General features: G+C 45.6%; 1 protein-coding gene across 1 annotated transcript; it reads right to left on the reverse strand.

Moving 5' to 3' along the window:
* Positions 1-17: 17 nt before the first annotated feature.
* On the reverse strand, positions 18-20,358 carry LOC142768331 (lipase member M-like). Its single transcript, XM_075870300.1, has 5 exons — positions 20,240-20,358; positions 12,634-12,832; positions 2,489-2,603; positions 782-932; positions 18-155 (listed from the first exon to the last, which is right to left on the reverse strand). The coding sequence occupies exons 1-5, from the start codon at positions 20,345-20,347 to the stop codon at positions 18-20; spliced, it is 711 nt and encodes a 236-aa protein (XP_075726415.1). The 5' UTR covers positions 20,348-20,358.
* Between the last annotated feature and the right edge of the window lie 484 nt (positions 20,359-20,842).

The following is a 20,842-nucleotide window of genomic DNA, read 5'->3' on the forward strand; positions in this document are numbered from 1 at the left end:
AAGTGACGCTAAACATCTCATTTGGGTGCCCCATCAATGACGTCGTTCTTTAAGTCGGCCACACGCCCTTTCTTCGGCATGCGCATGTCACCTCTCACCCAAAGAAAGCCGTGAACCAGGCAAAGAGGAGATACAGCCCGGGCTCGAGAGCAGGCCTGGGAGCCCAAGCGCAAGAAACAACTTACTGAAAATACGACAGTTTTCCAGCCACGCTGAATGGCGAAGCAGAGCGCTAGCGCCAATGGCATGCGAATTCTGCTAATCAAGACGCCGAGCTGAACAGTGTTCATGAATACATGGGACAGCGGCGAGCCGAAGAGACGGAGTTACGAGTAGAGCAGCGCCTAAGGGGCAATGACGGAAACGTGTTTGCCGGGGCCGATGTTTACTTTCGGTGGGTGTTTATCGACACGTTTTGGCTGGAATACCAGCAACCACCTGTGGCCGCAAGTTTCCGCTTTGCTGGTAAACCATCTTTACGGAGCGCTTGGACAGTGATTGTTAAATCGTTTGATTGTCAGGTACAACTTGCGTTTTAACTCCATCTCGACCTGTAGCTCGTTTGTTTAGAAAAAGAGGTTAATGATTTAGAGCACTTGGTACTCTACTATGGGAGAGCTTAAAGCCGTCCCGTGAGCCTCAGCCCCAGAACTGATAATAAGGATCTAAATGATTTTACAGCTTGCATGCCAATAGAACTTTTTGACGAACGCTGGCGAAGCGTCAGTTTAGGTGAAACACCGTGTCATTGTTCATAGTGGCTCCGCTGTTGTTACTTTACCTTCTGGTTGTATTCTGGTCGCATAGAGAGAAGGACCAGTGAGGCTGTTGTTCCTTGCGATGTTGTCAGCAGGCCCACCTTCGTGAAATTTGTCATGTTCAGAATGTAATCGATTACGGCTGGAAGGTCTTGTGTGCCAATCTCCTCGAAGCTGAAATCACATTTCAACATAAATATTAGACCAGCAAAAAAGCTATGCACACTGGAAACCTTGAGGACTCTATGACGCTGTGTGAACGGAAATACCCCTCGTTCAAGCTACCATTCTATCCGTACAACAGCATGATTCTATTTCTCTGTGATGGTCTGATAATTTTTGACGTACGCACTGAAGTCATTGAAAGACAACGAAAGACCGAGGTCGCGATTGTGCGCAAGCCTGTGGTGTTTTGCGGATCTGACGCTGCTTCAGCGGGTGGTGACCTTGTTGAGATTCCGTGAATAATAAGTAAGGCTAATCGATAAACCTGGCTAAAACTGCTGCTTTGAGAGTTGGTTTATGATTAAGTTGTACCTAATCGCATTTGGTGAAGGTGCTGTGTACCGCCAAGCATCCTGGAGCTCCACTCTCATATACTGCCAGTGAGACCACACTAATTATTTTATACGAACATTGATATCGTGAAATGAATAATACATTATGTAACAAGGTATTAGTTTGCTGCACATCCCGACCAAATATTTTCCGCCTGCATCTTCCCACAGGGGAGCTCGAGTAAATCCGTCGCAGAGAGGGGGGGTGAGGGGGTATCACGTGAACGCTACGTAATAGAGTATGGTAATACAATGCCTAATTGTTATTAAGTCTTAATTATTACTAACTATTGATCAATATGCATGGTTTCACTCCCTGAAGCCACCATATGATTATAAGGGACGCCGCAGTGGAGGCCTCCGGAATTTTCGCCCAATTGGGGTTTTTAACGTGCCTTCAAATCTGAGCGCACGGGCCTACAGCATTTTTTCCTACACCGAAATTGCAGCCGCCGCAGCTCAGATTCGACCCCACGATGTGCCGGTCAGTAGCTGAGTACCTTAGCCATTAGACCACCGAAGCAGGGCCATTCTTATCCATTGAATGAAGGAGAAGCGTTTCCTTCAACGAATGATTTGATGTTGATGTAGGGATGTGCCCCGCTACTGGTTGAAGATGCTCTTGCTTCGATCGCATCTACACGAGTTAAGCGTCAAGTCAAGCGAAAGCCAAGTAAAGACGCCTTTGAGTGAATTCAAAACCCGTGGTGGCTAGTGAACGCTTGTGCAGCGCGAGCAGTTGACGTCATCGACACCTACACCAACGCTGACACCAACATGTCTGCGAAACGAGCTCTTTAATTAACGCTATCACGTAAACATCGCGTAAAAAGCACGTGCCCAGTTTAAACTTCTGTTTCTACATTTTTTCCGGACGCCATTTTCTTACTAGCAGACACTGCCTGCGTCAGCCTTGTGAGGTGAATGAAGGGGAGGAGAGCAGAAGTTTCCCGAATGTCTTCCTGAGCCGGCGCGATACGCAAGCATGCAGCACGAGACGCGACACGCGAGAATGCGCAGTGGGGGCGTGGACAGTGCTGCCGCCGACACCGAAGCGCGACATCATACGAATAAAAAATGTTGCGCATTTATTAATCGTATATTTCATTATCCGCAAGTATTATAGTTCGGTGCAGTGTTAATGCCTGAAAAGACGTGAAATCACTGACTTGCCTCCAGTTCCAGAACCGTTTGTCGTTCGTGGTTAGATTTACATGGCGATTAGACTGTGGCACACCCCTGGTGTTTACGAGCCATACATCAAATCCAGCATCTGCTAAGAGGAATCCTGTAAAATATGAGAACCACAATAGAGTATTCTGCTTCAAGACACAACTTTTTTTTAGGATTCTACTTTTGTCAATTTGGAGAAACTATTGATCTCGTTGGTTTGATAAAGTAACACGCTCACGATTCATACGACGTTTCATTCTACATTAAGGAAAAATTGCTGTGTCGAACATAAACTTAGTGACAACACCAAATTATTTCTCCGGTTTTATCTACCAATTAGCGTACTTTAGAAATGTGGGTCACTAAAATAAACTTACATCATCTGTTATCTGGAACTAGGTAATCGCATAGATGCCCTAAAGGGGGCATTTAATGTATACTGTAATCAAACGTGGCTAAAGGTGATATTCATTTACTTTGAGATTGACTAAAGCGCTGGGCAGAAGCTGCGATTAGTATGATCTATAAACAGTTGAATAAAACAGGTACATTAAGCGTATAACATTATTGCAAGGGGCAGCTTCGCGCACATGAAGTGAAAAAAAAAAACTGGCAGATCCCACGGGGAATCGATGATATGCGAAGCACGAATGAGAAAGGTTAATATGCCTCTTTAAAATCAGCACAGCGTTACGAGGTGGAGGTAACTGATACCGTACATGACTTACGTGTCATGATTATCATGTTTGGATGTATCGTTTGCCTTTGTCATCTATTCACGTTACGTGATATTAAATTTAGTATATGTGGAACTAGCGAAACGCACGCGCGCACGCTATGAGCGAGGTATGTTGTTATGTTCTCACGTGACACTCGTGTCAGTATTATTATGATTGCACCAGTCATATATTTTGTCATCCATTGACGTCACGTAACACCAAATTTGGTATATGTGGAGCTATCAAAATGACCACGAGCGTATAATGAAGCGCCCAATATACTCCAACGTAACGTTGACGCGTGCGCACTCTGGGGACAGCGACGCTACCTTAGCAAAACGCGAGCACTATATAGTCTGGCGCCAGGCATGACCAGCGCCAGCGCGGCCCGGGACGGAGGGAAGCCGGACACGCTGAAACGCGCATGCGTTAGAGCAACGAAGCGCGGCGCGTGCCTGCGAGTATATGGCAGGACCGGCGCTTGGCGTGGACACGCCGGCGTGACGCGACGAAATGAACGCCGGCGAGCACGCGCACCGCGTCACGTCAAAATGTATCGGCGCCTTCGCTGTGGCGAGTAGTCATGTTCTCACATGGCGTGCATCTCATGATTATCATGTTTGCACCAGTCACATACCTTCGTCATCCATTGAAGTCACGTAATACCAAATTTGGCACATGTGAAGCTAGCGAAATGGCCGCGAAGGCATCATTAGTTTGGCATGTAGTCATGTTACATGACAAGCATGTCGTGATTATCATGTTGGAATGTGTCATTTACATATGTCGTCCGTTGGCGTCACGTAATACCGAGTTTGGTACATGTGAAGCCAGCGAAACGGCCTCGAGCGCATCATGAGCGTAGCATGTAGTCACGTTGTTACATGACACGCATGTCATGATTTTCATGTGAGGCTCTGTCACTTGTGTTCGCCATGCAATCATGTCATGTCATACCAGTTTTGCGACATTCCATGTGAACAAAACTACCGCAAGACCTGCAGGACCATGACAAGTAAATCATGACATTCATGACATACATGTCATCTATTTCATGTTATGACTGTTGAAATATGTTCTTCATACAGTCATGTTATGCCATACAAAGTTTGATATTGATACCTTTATCGAAACGGCCAGGAGAGCTAAAGGTTGTTGGCGGCTAGATAGAGATACGCTCAAAGTCGCCGAAGCTCACTAAGTAATGCTTCGCATTAAAAAAACATGAAGATGATATTTATGACAAGGATGACATAAAGGGAATTCTGTGGAAAACCACGGAGTGGATGAATACTTATGGAAAGAAAATCATGCACCGTTTCCCCAAAAGGAACCCTGATGGAATGCGAAGCAGCAATGGTGTTGACCCGGTTGAAACGGGCGTTGATGCGGGTGCTTAAAGAAAAAATTGAAGTTAAACTCGGTGTAGCGTTTACTCGAATAAATAGTTGCTTGAAACGCAAAGGCACAGGTGGGAGTCAGCTAGGGTTTGTGCAAGTTTCACGGAAGATAACTGAGCCGAAAGAGTGTTTCCACTCAACGTGTGGTCGAGCATTCTGGGTGGAGGGGAGGATGAAGTTAAGAAGAAGGTTGTTGCGAGCGAGCGGAGGAGCAGGCAGCTGCGCGAGCTGCGGCGAGCGTGCTGAGGGTGAGGGAGAAAGTGACGCCTTCGCACACCTGCGAGGGATGCGTGTCAAGGGAACATGACGTCAAGGCGTGCTGCGGTGTGACTATACCACAGGCGTGACCTACTTGACACGGCTTCAACAGCTGCGGTGAGAAGAATGAGTTGTGGCATGTTCGTATGGACGCACGTACGTACGACGTTACCCACGTGAATCAAAGAGCTGCTTCACATCTAACAAACGCATCCCACTCTATTGCAACATAAAGTTCTACAACCACATGAACAGTCGAAAGAAGCGTGTGTTCCAGAGTCGATTAAAAAATGAGTTCTTGTTGTAAACGTCCCAGATTTGTGCACTACGTCGTCACGGGCTAAAATATGCCAGCGTACAAGGTTGGCTTGGAATGTAGACAACCTCTGCGGAAAGCTCTTATTCTAAGGTAATTTTCAGACAGGGCAGCCTGGTGTTTACTGAAAATATTTTTTTTTCAAAGGAGCTCACACGGACACCTGAAGAATTTCAAACGTTTTCGAGGCAAAGGTAGATGCAGAAGCATGAAGAAATTATAAAGAAGATATCCTGTCTGGATACCTGCTCGTCAATTTTAGGAAATGAGAAGCACTTTTTCGTTATCTATCTATCTATGTATCTATCTATCTATCTATCAACTGAAATTTGGGCACTTTCGTAATCGTCTCCTTAGAAGTGTGGCAGCTTGGGCTAGTTGGTATGGCATGACGATAGTTATAGCACGAGAACAAAACGGCGACACAGAGACAAGAAGCACACTTTATTACAAGGTACCCCCCTTTCGTGTCCTTCTTGTCTCTGTGTCGTCGTTTTGTTCTCGCGCTATAACTATCGTCTCCTTAGGTTGAACCAGTGAACAAATTTTATTACGGGGAGTTTGACACATATGCCTGGCTGCGGAAATCGCGAAAAACTTGGCGCGTACGACATCAAGCGCTATACTCGAGACCATGCTCCAGGCACTTGTGGCACATACCTGCACACCACGGGCCGCGCTATGATACAACGAGCAACGGGTGATTGACAGAGAACGGTGACACAGACATCGGTAATTTTGATGCGAGAGATTTTTAAAGGGGCACTCAGCAGGCCCTAAACCAAATTTTAGTTAGACAGTGGAAGTTGTTGGGTGTCGGATGAGGAACATATTCCCACAAATTTTTTTTTGAATAGGCTCACGGAGAGACGCTACACGAGCGCCGACGAGTGCAGACGCCCTTCACGTCAGCTCCTGCTTTCATGAACAACTTCGCAGTGAAAATCACCACATGCGTTTCTCAGAGTGATATCAGAAGATTCGCCTCGTCATCCAAATTCTCAGGATACCAAAGACAAGGTGGGCCAACTGTTTTTCATCTTTTTACGGCCTTTTCTTTGTGCACACCACACGAGACGCTGTTAAGCCTTGCGAAACAGGCCGGTTTCCTCAGGGAGCCGGCGCTGTAAACCCAATGGAATCCACCGCGTCGGCAGGTGACGCGCAAGACAATGCTGCTGATTCGAGGACGATAGACGTACAACACGATGATGATGAATCGCCAGCCACTACCGAGAGTAAAGAAGGCTGACACACCGTCTATTACGGACGTCATCGAAAGGCCGGACATGAATCGGTCAAGGACGCTGATGGCGTCTATAGTGCTAGCAACTAGGTAGAACCCGGTTTTCGTAGCACACAAGCCAAAACGCAGGAAAGACAGATGAGTCGCATCGAAAAAGGGAGCAGAATGTCCAAGCTGTCAGCGGGATACTACAAAATTGTCATCCGACCGAGGGGAGGCCTACGCGTAGTCGCACTCGGCCCAACCGATATACCCTGAGGCATACATGAAGCCGCGGCTACACCACCAGAAATCCGGCACTTCGACGCGATATGCCCCAACAAGACACAGAACATCATGATAGTGAGCACACCAGACCCCGACCGAGGTGACCAGTACAGAAAAAAAATGGCAGCATATCCACGGAGTGAATGATGGAGATTGGGGCGAAGAATTCGTCCGTCCATTCGTTCTTGCTTCCGTCCGTCCATGCGTCCGTCAGTGTGGCCATCCATGCGTCCATCAGCCCATCCGTGCGTGCGTCTGCTCGTGCGTCCGTCCCTGCGTTCGTCCATGCAGCCGCACCTGCGTCCGTTCATGCATCCATCTATGCATCTGTCTATGTGTCCGTTCGTTCATCTATTTAACACTCAAAGTACCACCATCTCGCATCTTTTCATCATATATTCCCCATATAGAAGCACCGCCATCCAGCGGACATTCCAAGGACTAAACGAGAGGTGGCACACGCACACTTTCTTACGGCTTGCGTTTCGAATCCACTTCCCATCTTTAATCACCTCGAGTTCGTGGCATATACTAGTTCACTGTATTCATGGCACTGCGGCCGAACGCTCGCTAAACCTTTCGAAAACCAAGGAGGTTACGCCCAGCGAGTATGACGTAGCAACCCTTTCTTGTCAGATAGTGCTCAATGTATATGCCAATGGCTGCTAATGGTGATCGCAGCCTGCGCGTTAACTAAAAGCCGAATGCTCCTGTCTCTCATTCCCCATTACCAGCCATAGACATGTACATTGAGCACTAATTTTTATTGTTCAACAACGCACAGAAGAAGTTCCTCACCGGCACCACCTTGGAGGTCAAATTGTTATAATTGTTACATACTACGGGGGACGAACAGGTGCCAATATAAAAAGCTTCGCCCCTAAAATCATGAAAATACTTATATGCGGCAAAGAATATGAAGTGGCAGCGTATGAAACAGTGCCAGAAGATACAGCCAAGGGTATCATTAAAGGAATCGCACTGGAAGAAACGCCCGGTAGCGTTAGGGCGGCCCTTGTCACTGAAAGTAACCCCAGCATCATCACAGTGAAACGACTTGGTAATACTACAACGGTCATTGTGCTCTTCAGTGGAAACAAGGTACCCCCCCACAGTGTGTGCTATGATGGAGTAATAATACCGTGCATGCTATACCGCAAGCAAATCGACTACTGCAATCAGTGAAACAGACTGGGACATAGAAGTGACGTGTGCCCCTACCGCCAAGATAAACGTTGTGCTGGTTGCGGCATTCACAACCCCAAAGACGACCACAGATGCGGCCCTAGTTGTCAAATGTGTGGAAAAGACCACGTTAGAGCCGATAAAAGCTGCACGGCCAGGTTCAAGAAACCTTACATTGTAAAACAGAGACAATGGGCCAGACTACGAGAACATCAAAGGCAAAGCTCATCTCCACCAAGAGGACGTCCACGAGAGCGCTCGACATCAAGATCCAGAAAACGACAGCAAACAAGATCCCGCTCCGGTTCAGGGAACCGCAGCCCTGCAAGCTCCCACCCCAGTTCTAGGTCGGGATCGACGTCTAAGGGACCAAAAAACAAGATGAGCTGGGCAGATAGAGTACGGGGCTTGCCACCGGAGAGAACTCAGGAGGTTAAAAATAATAACAGTAGCAATAACAACAACAGTTAAGAGTTAGAGCGGCTTAAAGATGAAAACAGATGAATGAAACAAATGATAGAACAGATGCAAGCTCAAATAGAACTCCTCATTATGGAACGCGAATGCGGCAAAACCAGAAGCTTTAATATAACTAATACTGTAATGCAGAAGGAAACACCCATAGCCGACGATCGCATGGAGATAACTACCCCTCCGTTAAAACGAAAGGCCGAAACGCAGAAAACTCAACTACAGATCCCCCAAGCACTAAACAAGAAAGCATCTCGCAACAAACAAGGTTGGATAACATTGAGAAAAAGTAGACCAGCTATTAACCACGTTACAATCTATCCTGGAAACCACCACTAAGACGTCTGTTGATCTGACGGCACTAGCAGCCAGGGTAGAAATGCTGGAACGAGAAAGCACCCCAAAAACATCCGCAGACCTTCAGGGTGTAGTCGCGAACGTTCACCAACCACCGCAGGCACTATATCTACTGCAGGCAACTCCAACAAAACCACCAACCCCTCTCACGCACCCACCTATTTTCACGCCTCCCACACAAATAACGAACAGTGACGGTGAGGCGTGGTAAAGGACAACTCTGCATATGGCAATGGAACTCAAAAGTATTCAGGGCTAAAAAATTGGTCATCCAGCAGTACATGCGACAAGGTAACAAGCGAGATGTTATTTTACTTCAAGAAACGCATAGCCTTGCCACACTACTGGAATACCAGTCAGTAAGTCCCGAGCGTGAAGAAGGAAATAAAGCTCTCACTACACTAGTAAGGAGAGAAATTACGGTTAGAACCCATAATCTAGTATGTGGATACAACTATATAATGACAGAACTTCTATCTAGGAAAACAAAAGGGAGCAGCAGATTTATTCTTAACGTATAAAGCAGTCCGTCAAATCACAGACAGCAATTTCACTCTGTATTTAGGCAGGCCGTGATAATAGCTGGCAACGCCCCGCTCATCATAGCAGGGGACTTCAACGCCGCATACAAGGCATGGGGGTACGGTTACACCACCCCCAAAGGGAAAATATACGATGAACAGCTTACTCTGATAACAGACCCGCATGCACACACACGCATAGGTACAAGCACCCAGCGAGACACAACACCGGTTCTTACAATAACCAGGAATGCCCCGGGGGCTACATGGCACAACACATTCGATGATTCAGGAAGTGACCATTGCATACCAAAACAGACGTACCATTCACCGATAGCGACAGGATTATGACCATATGTAACATGAGACGAATAGTTGACTGGGTGCCAACGGCAAAACTATACGCAGACTAAACACCAAAGTCACGAATGCGATGAGACTGATTCGCAGGGTCACGTATAAACACCGAGGTATGAAATAAGCCCACATAATTCGTCTAATTCAGGCGTTCGTCATAACTCATATAACGTACGTAGCAGCATACCACAACTGGCAAAAAGCTGAAACTAATAAAATAAATGCACTCATCCGGAAGGTCTACAAACAAGCGATAGGAATACCTGAGTATGCTAGCACAGACCTTTTTCTTCAGCTAGGACTACACAATACGCTTGAAGAGATTATAGAAGATCAGCGGATATCCCAGCTTGAAAGGCTCAGTAAAACTAAAACGGGAAGAAATATAATGAGTAGATTAGGGATCATGTACCATGCACAACATGGTGTCAAAAATGACATCCTTAATACAATTAGAGCTAAGATCATTTCTAACCCGATACCGAAAAACATGATCCCCATTATCAACACGGACCGCCGAAAACACCGAGCAAAAGCACTGCTCAAAGCACACGGCCGGAGCAGTAAATCTCTTTTTGTAGATGCTAGCCCATACCCTGAACGAAAAGCTCACACAGCTGTCGTGATTGACACGTCCGGCATTTGTATTAATGCGTGCTCTGTCATAACAAACAATATAGAGGAGGCTGAAGAGGTAGCCATTGACATGGCTATCACCTCCAACAAACACTCATTTATACTGAGCGATTCGCAAGTAGCAATCAGAAATTTTACGCAAGGACGGATTTCACAGCAAGCCCTCAGAATCTTCGTTAATAACCAAGAACTACACAAAGTATATGAATTGAAATACCTCGTATGGTTCCCGGCGCACACAGAGACAAATACATCCAATCCTAACGAGCTGGCTCATGAGTTGTTGCGAGAATTACCCCGCCGCGCAAGCTGACCACACCGCTCGATGATCATCCCTGGCGCTGCCGACGTACCACACGAAAACCGATTTACAAGCTACACAGAATACATGCAACACTACAGAGAAGCAAGGCGCGTTTTTCCCGCCCCTCATCTGAGCATAAACAGGCAAGACGCATCGGAATACCGACAGCTACAGATGAACTGCTACCCGAACCCTGTGCACCTCCACAGGAGCTACCCAAACTTATACCTTGACAATAAATGTAAGCTATGTGTAACAGAAAAGGCGTCTTACAACCATATAATGTGGGAATGTCCTAGCTTATCAACAAGTTCTCCGGAGGTCTTCCGGGAGCAGTGGCGACTTGTGCTGCTCAACTCGGAGGTCCAAGACCAAAAATGGGCTATCCAGCAGGCCAGGGAGGCTGCTGGATAGCCCAGCAGGCCAGGGAGACCTTGTCTCTGTGCAGGCCAGGGAGGCTGCACAGAGACAAGGTCTCCCGGTACCTCATTGTGCGGTCTAGCCCAGACCACAAGCATGCCGGATACTAAAATAAAGTTTATTTATCATCATTCGGTTCATCACGAGCGGAGAAAACGTTTTTTTGTTGAAGCGGCACGAAAACAGGATGAGAGGAGGCGAGCTCGAAACCCTTGCCGCTCCTCCGCGTAACATTCGCAAGCCAAATCTCTTTCCCACCCTCTCAGGCATCCGTCCAAGAGGTCACGTGCGCATGACGTGCCCAAACAACTCCAACCCCCCAACACGCGAGCAGCATCGCTTCGTTGACCAGCGTTATTTTGTGGTCTTCTGCCTGTTTCTGTGGGATGATTTGGAAACGCTGGCTTAGACGCGGAATAATAGATGAGCACAATGAGTGCGTGAAAATGCAGGTACGTTTCACGGTGGTCGTCTCCTCGATGCGCTGATAGCAGGTACACATGCAAAACGCCGACACATTAGCCCCGCATCTCGTTGCAATTCAGGAGAGAAAAATGAAAAAAAAGATGCTTACATTCCGTTATTGCGTGTAAATCCTTTTGTAGAGCTGTTTGCGACGTCAGAGCAGAGTCGTCTACGTAGAGGGATAACGTCACCACATGGGCGTGTACGTACGGCCATTCATACGCACACGTCAAGCCCTCATTCTCTGGGCATGCGCCGGCAAAGGGAGGGGGAGCAGCGTTCATCTTGAAATTTGACTCATATCCACGGCGCATCGGGTTGCAAATTTCGGCAGACGTGATCATGAACGCCTCGTCTATGCACTGCATTTGTCAGCTCAAAATTGTCAAACCTGGTTAGTGGCCCTTCAAGAAAAAAATGCATCGGCAGCGTTAAGCCGATGAATGCTAAGAATTAACATTAGGGTCCAAGCATAAATCAAACCCGAACGTTGTGCTTGGCAATGCAGTACTCTACCACAGAGCCACAGCAGGCCTCGGAACAATTTCGGTTATGATCCTATGCAGGCGCAATGTTGGTGAAACGTCAGTGGTGGTTGATGTGCTTGTTATTCAATTTTATAGGCGATACATATGCACTTCCGTGTTCTAGACGTCAGGTTGGGTTAACGTGTATTGAATACTTAGGCTCTATCTAGTGTCATTGTCAACGTAGCACTAGCCAGTGCTACCATCCTCGCAAGCACAAGAGCTACGTAGCAGCTTCGAGGTTTTGGTATTGGTGATACCTGTGTTGGCGCTGGCAACGTTAGCAGTTGTTACCAACTGGTTGCATAAAGCATATATTAGTGTTCAACACAGGTTGGTGCGTAGAGCATTTGTACATATCTTTAGTGCATTCTCGTGTCGTTTCGCAAAGTAAAAAATGAAGCCGCCATCACCTTCCCTCCACCAAACACAGATTCCCACGGTTAGTGGTACATGCGGTATTTTCCCTGTCAAAAGCATTCGCAACACATCGTGTTACCTGAGTACTTTATCAAATACCTTCAGCATGCTTATGTTTCTGTAATATGTTCTGAATTAGCACAATGTGTGTCGTTTTGTGGTAATAGCGGTAGAATAAAATTTTCTTTTTATCACAATGGCAATCACAGTAATCTTTCAGGAGCTCTGTAGGCAGTGTCACATTGCTCGCTTTTAGCACTGCACGATATGCGACACCTGGACTTTGAAAGCGTAGGTTCGCGGTCCATGTGGCGGCGTTCGTGAGCAGACCGTGAACAAGCAGCAGAGGTGTTCTGGATGTAGTGGCGTTATCCGTCAATTTCGAAGGCATCCTGTCCACTTCTAAGATGTAGCCGTCAGCCGTGGTAACATTGGGAACTTCGACATTGTAGCCGAAGTAGCGCATCAGATCAGCCTGTTGAAAAAAAATTGATTCAGTTGAAATTATTAGTCAGCGCTGTTGATGCATTAAAGAAAGCGTATTGATTTGAGGCATGCCACAAAGAATTGTCTCAGTTTTGACGTAGCAAACTTACGTCGCCCCACGCTTCACTAGCGGCTGTCTATATTATGTCAAGCTTGTGGTCACCGGCGCTTACACTGTTCTCCTTCGGAATGAAGCGGGCGGTGGGGTATTTAGGCTTACAGAGCGCCCCCTATCAAGTCAACGCAAGGGGAACATATGCGCCCCGCTCTTAGGTTACAAGGGGGGGCACCCCCTGCGCCCCCTCTGACGTCATGCGCACGCTTATGCTTGTGGCTTCAACCAACATAATACATACCCCGTTGATAAGGTGTTTGCTGAGCGGTGAGTTTTTCAGCTTTATTAGCATGCGCGGTGATTCATTGGCGTTTTACTTGGCATTTATTAGCTCACCTTTTGTGATTCAGGGCCCACAATTGCTTGCGGAATAACGGAAAGATCGTCACTAGATTCGCTTTAATAGATGTAGAGATAACAATAGAGAATAATTTTGCTAAATTTGTGTATTTTTAATGAGTAAAGACGTTACCTATGCCCTCTATAAGTAAATGGTCGTGGTCCTAGTCATACGCAAGAGAGGATTTTCAACAGCCACCTTCAGGAACCCGAATGTTAAAAATAAACAAAGCATAAATTTGCTGTTGGTCTCGTATTTTCATTACAGGGGCTTTTAGGGGCAAAGCTTCTTAGAGGCTAGCCTTGTCCGGCGTCCAGTGGTGTCCCGGCATTTACACTAGTATGGCACTTTCCGTACAGCCCAAAAAAAAAAAACCTGTGCCATTCGTTCATCCGTCGATCCTTGAATCCGTCAACTTCTTCGTCAATTCTTCTTTCCGTCCCCACTTGCGTGCGTGCTTGTGTACGTCCTTCCGTCCATCTGTCCATCCTTTATATTTGTCGGCACCTTCAACAGAAAAGTTATAAACCATAGGACCTAGCTCGACCCGCTAATTATTATTTATTTCATGAAGATGCGTTTTTTTTTCTTCAAAAAAAACTGACAGTGTTCAACCATACTTGTGTGGCCACGTGTTTGGGCACGTGCTTTCAATTAATGCGAGAAAGTTGGCCGCTGAACCTTGGTGTATGGCAGTGGTGAAAGTAAGAGAGGGTGGGGGGTGGGGTAATTCGTCACGGTAAATCAGTGGCTACGGCGCTCGGCTGCTGAAGCGATTATCGTGGTGCTGATCTCGGCTGCGGTGGCCGCACTTCCATGCAGGCATAATGATAGAGGTCCGCGAACTGTGCGATTTCAGTGCACGCTACAGAGCACGACTCTGATGGTCGAAATCTTTGGAGGTCTCCACTACGACATTTCTCCTAATAATGTTGTGGTCTTTGAAAACCACCACACTTCATCAATATCATTACTAATATTATAATTATTATTAGGAGGTCAGATGATTCTGGACTCTCTTGTATACAGGCTAGGCCAGAGACACGCACTTCAAGCATTCTCCCTCGAGATTTACTTTTGCATATCATATTTAAAGTGTTTGACAGGTAAGTATACGGTGCGCTCTTCTTGTAGGAGCACAAACACAAGAAATTGGCATTTTGTTTTTTTTTCTTTTGCAATAGGTAGCTATTGACCCACCTATCATGACTGAAAAACTCGTTTTCTCGAGAGCGTGGTGACAAATTATTTGAAGTTTGTTTCAAGCCACCCAGTCGCGGTTTCGCTTTCAGAGAGCGCCGAGTGAGGCGTCACCAAGAGGTTTTTCTGTGTGAACGTAGCTGGCAACGTGAGCACACAGAATGGCGTGCACACGAGCCCAGCGTTAAAAACTGTTGTCAATCAGGCTCCTTCGGAGGCGCTTCGAATGTGCATGACACCGCAAAAATGCATTGACAATGAACGTACGTAAGTATTTGTGCTCTCGCGCAAACCAGCTCTCATTCCGTTGAAAATGTCGTTTAGAGCAGAACCACTCGCAAGGACCATGGCAGCGAACACAAACTCGGAAAGCAGATGGTGGTTGGCTGACAACACTGCTACCAAAGAGGCATTTCACGTGTGGTACCGACACAGGTATATTACAAGTAATTTCAAATATCTTCTGGGCTATAGTATCTATTGAAATTTCGTAGATGACTTGTTTCTGTTCACATAAATCTATCCCTGAAAGTACCTTGCCTTCAAAGTTTTGTCAGTGATCCTTCAATATGAGCTCTGAAATGTTAAGCGCTTTCAGCAATGAAGAACAAAGTGCAAGATTGAAAACTGGTTTTTTGGTTTGAAGATACCCCATAGAGGTCATCTTATCGTTAATGCTACTAGGGACGTCTTATTTGCCGTAAATATTCATTATGCTGACGTTTGAATCGCGAAGCAAAAACAGCCCCCGATATACTACAGTCACCATTCAGGTAGAAAATTGAAAGTCGTTGACACAGAAATGAAATTGCGGTTTCTCGAATCTAATAGGTTAAATAAAATCACTGGTGAGTATAAACACATATTACATGGAGGAATCGAGGTTGAAACTGTTGCAGGCTTTCCGTATACACGACCGCGGCTGAAGGTGAAAGACCTTCTTTTATGCGCTCTAAAATGAAAACGTGCTAACATTTTCAGGGAATGTTTTATTATCATTGATGTGTGAGCTAAAAATTTGCAACAGCTTATAGATAAAAGTGGCCCTTATTTGCTGTGTATTCGCGTCTCAAGTGACAAGCATTTTTTAGCGAAAAGATTTGCTTTTAATTATAATTACTTGCGACCACTGGTTCACACTAACTACGACAGGAAAACATCTCAATTTTCTACCATCGAGCTTTGGAATAGCTTGCCTGTTCAATTTAAATCTGTTCCAACATTTTCATCTCAGAAAACTTATAAAATCTTTCCTTTTAAGTGCTGATTTCTCACTTTAGCTGATCTATATAATTTTTTCACATATCCACATTTGTGCTCTTTGCGTTTATTTTTGTCTCCTGAATAAGTTCTTTTGATATTTTTCATTTTTGGCCAACTTTTTCAACTTCTGTTCCGTATTGTTTCTGTGTTTTATTTGACTCCTCGTTGTATTTTGGTTGGGTAGTGTTTCAGAATTCGCTTTTTGCTTTATTCTATTCCTATATTCTAATTTCGTATTTAAACTGTTTTGGCATGTTGCTGCTTGTGTATGATCGCTATTACCACCCGCTAACCTTCTGCGATTTCTATCGAATTCACCTTTGTGGTAGTTCATGACTGAACGTAACGTTTTCAGTATTCAGGTTCTGGAACTCTTATTTGCGAGCAAGTAATATTTAGTTGATGCTTATGCAACCAATGAAGCGAAACTTGTCAACGTTTAAACTGCTGGCTCTATACGAGTTTATACATATCTACCTGCTTATGAAGCTGAGGACATCTGGGTGCTCTCGTGATCCCCTCCTTAATTTGACGTAGATCAAAATTAGTATGGGAAAGTAAGAGGGCTTAGAGCGCTTGACGAGTGTACCTGGCTGGTCATGACATGAATAACGTGAAAAAAAAAAACATTTCCTACATCGTCAAACCCATTCATCCAGGCATACCAGCCCTTCACGGGCCGGGCTATGCGGGCATACACCAGAGGTGATCGAAAGGTCAATTCTACTCACTCAGGGCGGAAAGAGACATCAAAAATTCACATGCGAGAGCGTTAGAAATATCTGACACCACCATCTCTGACCTGAAGAAAGCAAATAATCAATAGCAGGGTGCAAACAGAAATCAAACCTACGCGTTCTGCGGTAAAATCAAGTATTTTGCCCCGGAGCCCCGCGAGACTTCGGAATTGCTTTGGAGAGCCCCTCTACGCGGGCGTAATGTTGGTGAAACGTCAGTTGTGGTTGCAGTGCTGTACATCTAACTTTATGACAATTGCGTATGTACTCCTATGATACAGGTGTCACGTCGGGCTAACATTACTTTTGTACTTAAGCGCCATCCAGTGAAGGTGGTCTATGTAGCACTATCCGAGGCTATCTACACGAAAGCACAAGCGCTGAGCCGGCCGCTTCTGGTGTTGATAATAACCATGTAACTGTTGGCCTCGTTACATAACTGCAAACTGGTTAGGCAAAACACATGCAACATCTCAACATATACCGGTGCTTACAACAATTGCCCGTATCTTTAATGCAATTTCACAACGTTTCGCTCAATAAAAACATTGCACCCATGTCACCTCCCCTCTACATGTTTCGCATAACAACATTCCCATGAAACGTGAGATGTGTCAAATTTTTTCTTTTGCTGTTTATCTCTCTACACCCTCTTTTTGTTCCTTCTTCCCCACCACTGCACTGGGTTCAAGGCGTTAGAAAAATAATGAATGGGTTGAAAACTAGATGCTAGTATCTGGTTAGCGTCTCGGCTATCCTCTTCCCTCTTCTCTCTCTAGCAACTGACTTTGACAACTATTGTGTGGTCAGTCCCATGCCAGCTGTAGTTTACACTGCATACGAAAACGTTTTTTTAATAAAAATAATGAAGAATAAAACGTATATGTGTAAAACAAAATGGCATTCCAAGCACTATGATGTGTTTTTGGCTTTGCGACTTTTTTACTTACTCCTCAGGCTGTCAAACCAACGGAAATCTACACTACAGTTCGTGCGATCACGGTGTATGTAGCTGTTGCCTATCTCTGGTTTTTATTGAAAAAATACTGCTTCAAAACCACGTGAAAGGGATGTACAGTGCAGCCCACTGTTAGGGGGAACACGCGACTGTGCGGCCGACGGTCCACGGGGCGCAATCTGCTGGCGAGATTTGGAAATGCGGAGCAAGCGCACAGACTTGCAAGGGCGGTTCATGCCATGCATCGTCTGCTATTCTCCACCCTAGCACTCGGCACACGCTAACGTCATGCTATGTTTCAGTGAATAGAAAGAGAAGCCGACTATGCTCGTTGCATCAAGCACAAATTCCTTGTTTGTTATCAAAGGCAGCAGGCCAATTCGAGCGTTGTGCAAATCTTATGACCAACGTTTCTGTGAACATTGACACTTTAGGTTACGCAAGTGGTGCGCTTTGTTATCGCATTTACACAATTCTACATATGCGGGTGTAATTCTTCGCTGAACGAATTTTCGGTGGTGCGAGTTCTTACATGTTACATGGCCAGGGCACCATGAGGACGAAAATCTTCTCATAGTTGAGCTCTACAATAAAGAATACAGTCAGAGTTCTGTCGCTGGCGTCATAAACAGGCCACTAAAAAGCGTGACAGTGCTCATGTGCCCCTCCCCCCCCCCTCCATTCACCTGACTTGAACGTAATTGAAAATGTCTAAAGCAGAAGGAAATCATCTCATAGCGTCAAAGCTACTGATAACCTGCGGGCTTCCGTAAACGAAGAGTGGGAGCAACCTAATCGCGATTCATCCTTTACGGAAGCTCTCTACAGGTCTCCGCCTGCAAGGGTGAAAGCCGTACTCGACGCTGGAAGTGACATTACTCGATGCTGAACGAAGCTTTTCACCCCCGTATTCTAGAACGTCCCTTCACTTAACGCTTCAACTTCACTTGAGAAAGCCAATGGGAGTGCCATCTCTAGGCACGGTAAGTCACTGCGTATGAGCGATCATATGCTGCGATTCTTGACTAGCGCAGTGCCATTTACAGCCGAGCAGTGACGCAGTGCTCAACTCTGCCAAGTGAAGGGTGAAAGTCGAGTCGAGAAGCGTTTGTGAATACGGGGGTCAGTCTTCTAATGTTAAGAGGCTGTAGATCGGTCCTAGTTCATCTTTTGTTGCAAAGATATGACGAATAAATCTTTTTTCGTGTTTAATGTATAGTTCTACCAGCTTCATGTTTCTTACGGACACATATTAGGGAAGCGCCGTTCGATTCATAGAAGTGCATTTTATCGCTGTTCGAAATATGAAGCGTTTTCCGGTGTGGCTTTAATAATAAAAAAACTCACACTATTGAGAACGTTAACACTAATATTTGCCGGGATGTAACAAGCCAGAGACAGAACATCATCTTGAATCACGCCATATTAATGAAGAGATTCCATACTCAAGTGTTTTCTTAACTCGCCACGATGCTATGGGAGTTATGGGGCTCGAGTGCTGACCTGCAGGTCTTGGGATAAACTCCCGGCTTCGGCAGTCGCATGATCAATAAAGGTGGGAAGATTTGAGGCCCGTGTATACTTTGATTTAAACCCTAGGCATGGTCGAAATTTCTCGGGCCTTCCACGGAGTCGTCCACATTCACACCACTGCTGTGCGATGTTGAACACCAACAAATGTAATTATTCGGCATTGATTAACATGCTTCTAAATATAATTGCATGGCTTTTTATAGCATATCAGCTTTAAGTGAGATTCCACAGCTGCGAGTGTGAACCTCATTGTTTCAGAAATGGTGACATACCACAGCAATAAACAAGCTGCGTCTTTTGTTGTGCCTGCTGATTACCTGACGGGGCACAGGCAGACCAGCAGCGACATAAGTCGCTCCGCGGAAAAACGAAAGCGCTTGGCAAGCACAGGAGCGGAAAGTAGCAGCCGAAACCAGACAAGGGTAGCCTTCGCGCTTTTATGCGCGTGCGCCACGATTACAAATCTCGCCACCAGTTCGCGCTAAGTGGGCCACGGCCACGCGGTCGCGTGTTCCTCCTAAAAGTGGACCGTAATGCACGTTCCAAGCTGCGCAGTTGATAGAAAGAACCCTGTGGTTACGCCGTACTCAATGAATGATCTACAATACTTTAAATGAGCAATGACTGAAGTATTGCAACAAGCTTGCTGATCACGTGGGCTACAGCGTCGAACGCCTGATGTAAAATTGCACCCGTGTGTTTAGTTTTGTGTGCATTAAAAAAACATCGTGTAGTCCAAAAATGCTACAGTGCCCTTCAATACCTTGCCATTTATCGTTTTCTTAGTGTGACTCGACTTCCTGACAGTTTAGGCGGGTTAGAACACGCAAGAGCAATATCAAGACGGATAAAAACGCTGTCAGATTCGGTTAATTATGGCTGACCTCAGAATGATTATTGGTTTATTGGCCAATCAAACACTCTCTGCATGTCCATTAGTGTAAGGCCAGTTAGTTTCTGCATCACTGTGTCTCCGAGTGGATTGCTATTCTTAAGTTAGTACAAAAAGATCTTCATACACATTGCACTTGCCATGTCAACAGCACGAAACTTACGTCAACTTGTGTACAAAGAAAAAAAACGCATTATTTTCATAAGAGAACTGAAAGCCATAGAAGTATCTAGCCCACGCACGCACACTAACATCTATATATAAATATGTACAATGTTCGATTGTTGTTCAGTGCTAAAAAAATCGCGAGAAATCTATGCAGAACCATGTTTAGTGCAAATCCCAAGTATGAACATACCGGGGGCAGCATTGCCTGTTCAGCTACTTCAGTGGCCTCTGAGCTTGTGATCGTAGAAGAACTGAGCAGCAAACCAAGGCACATTGCCAGGCGCAGAAGTGGGATCATAGCGATGTCAAATTTAAAGCATGCCATATCTTTGAATTTCAGCCTCAATGAACTGCAGACTTCACCTGTAGTGTTTCCTGCACGGGTGTATCCGGCCACTTAGGAAGTAACTGGTAAACACGACTTCCTTTTAAAACATAATTAAATTGACAGCGTGGCCTGCTCTTTAACAGTGAATGGCAACAATTTTCGCTTGTCGGTTGATGATGACAATTGAAAACAAAAATGTTCGGAAGACCTGGCATTTTGCTGATTCCGCTTTTCACGCAAAATCGACCAATAAAAATTAGTCTCTTACGCTCTCACCTGGGACAGTTCGAAAACAAAAACCTTTATATTTATCCTCATCAGATGTACTGATGTCTTATCAACAGCGAAAGTTTGCGGGACGTTGGATCCACAACAATTGCGAATTTCTGCTATATCAGTGCTTCATGCTTGGAATCAAGGTGGTGACTGTACAGGTCGGAATGCCAAGTGCAGTATAGAACATTA

This window comes from Rhipicephalus microplus, chromosome 8, assembly GCF_043290135.1.
Source record: "Rhipicephalus microplus isolate Deutch F79 chromosome 8, USDA_Rmic, whole genome shotgun sequence".
NCBI lineage: Eukaryota > Metazoa > Arthropoda > Arachnida > Ixodida > Ixodidae > Rhipicephalus > Rhipicephalus microplus.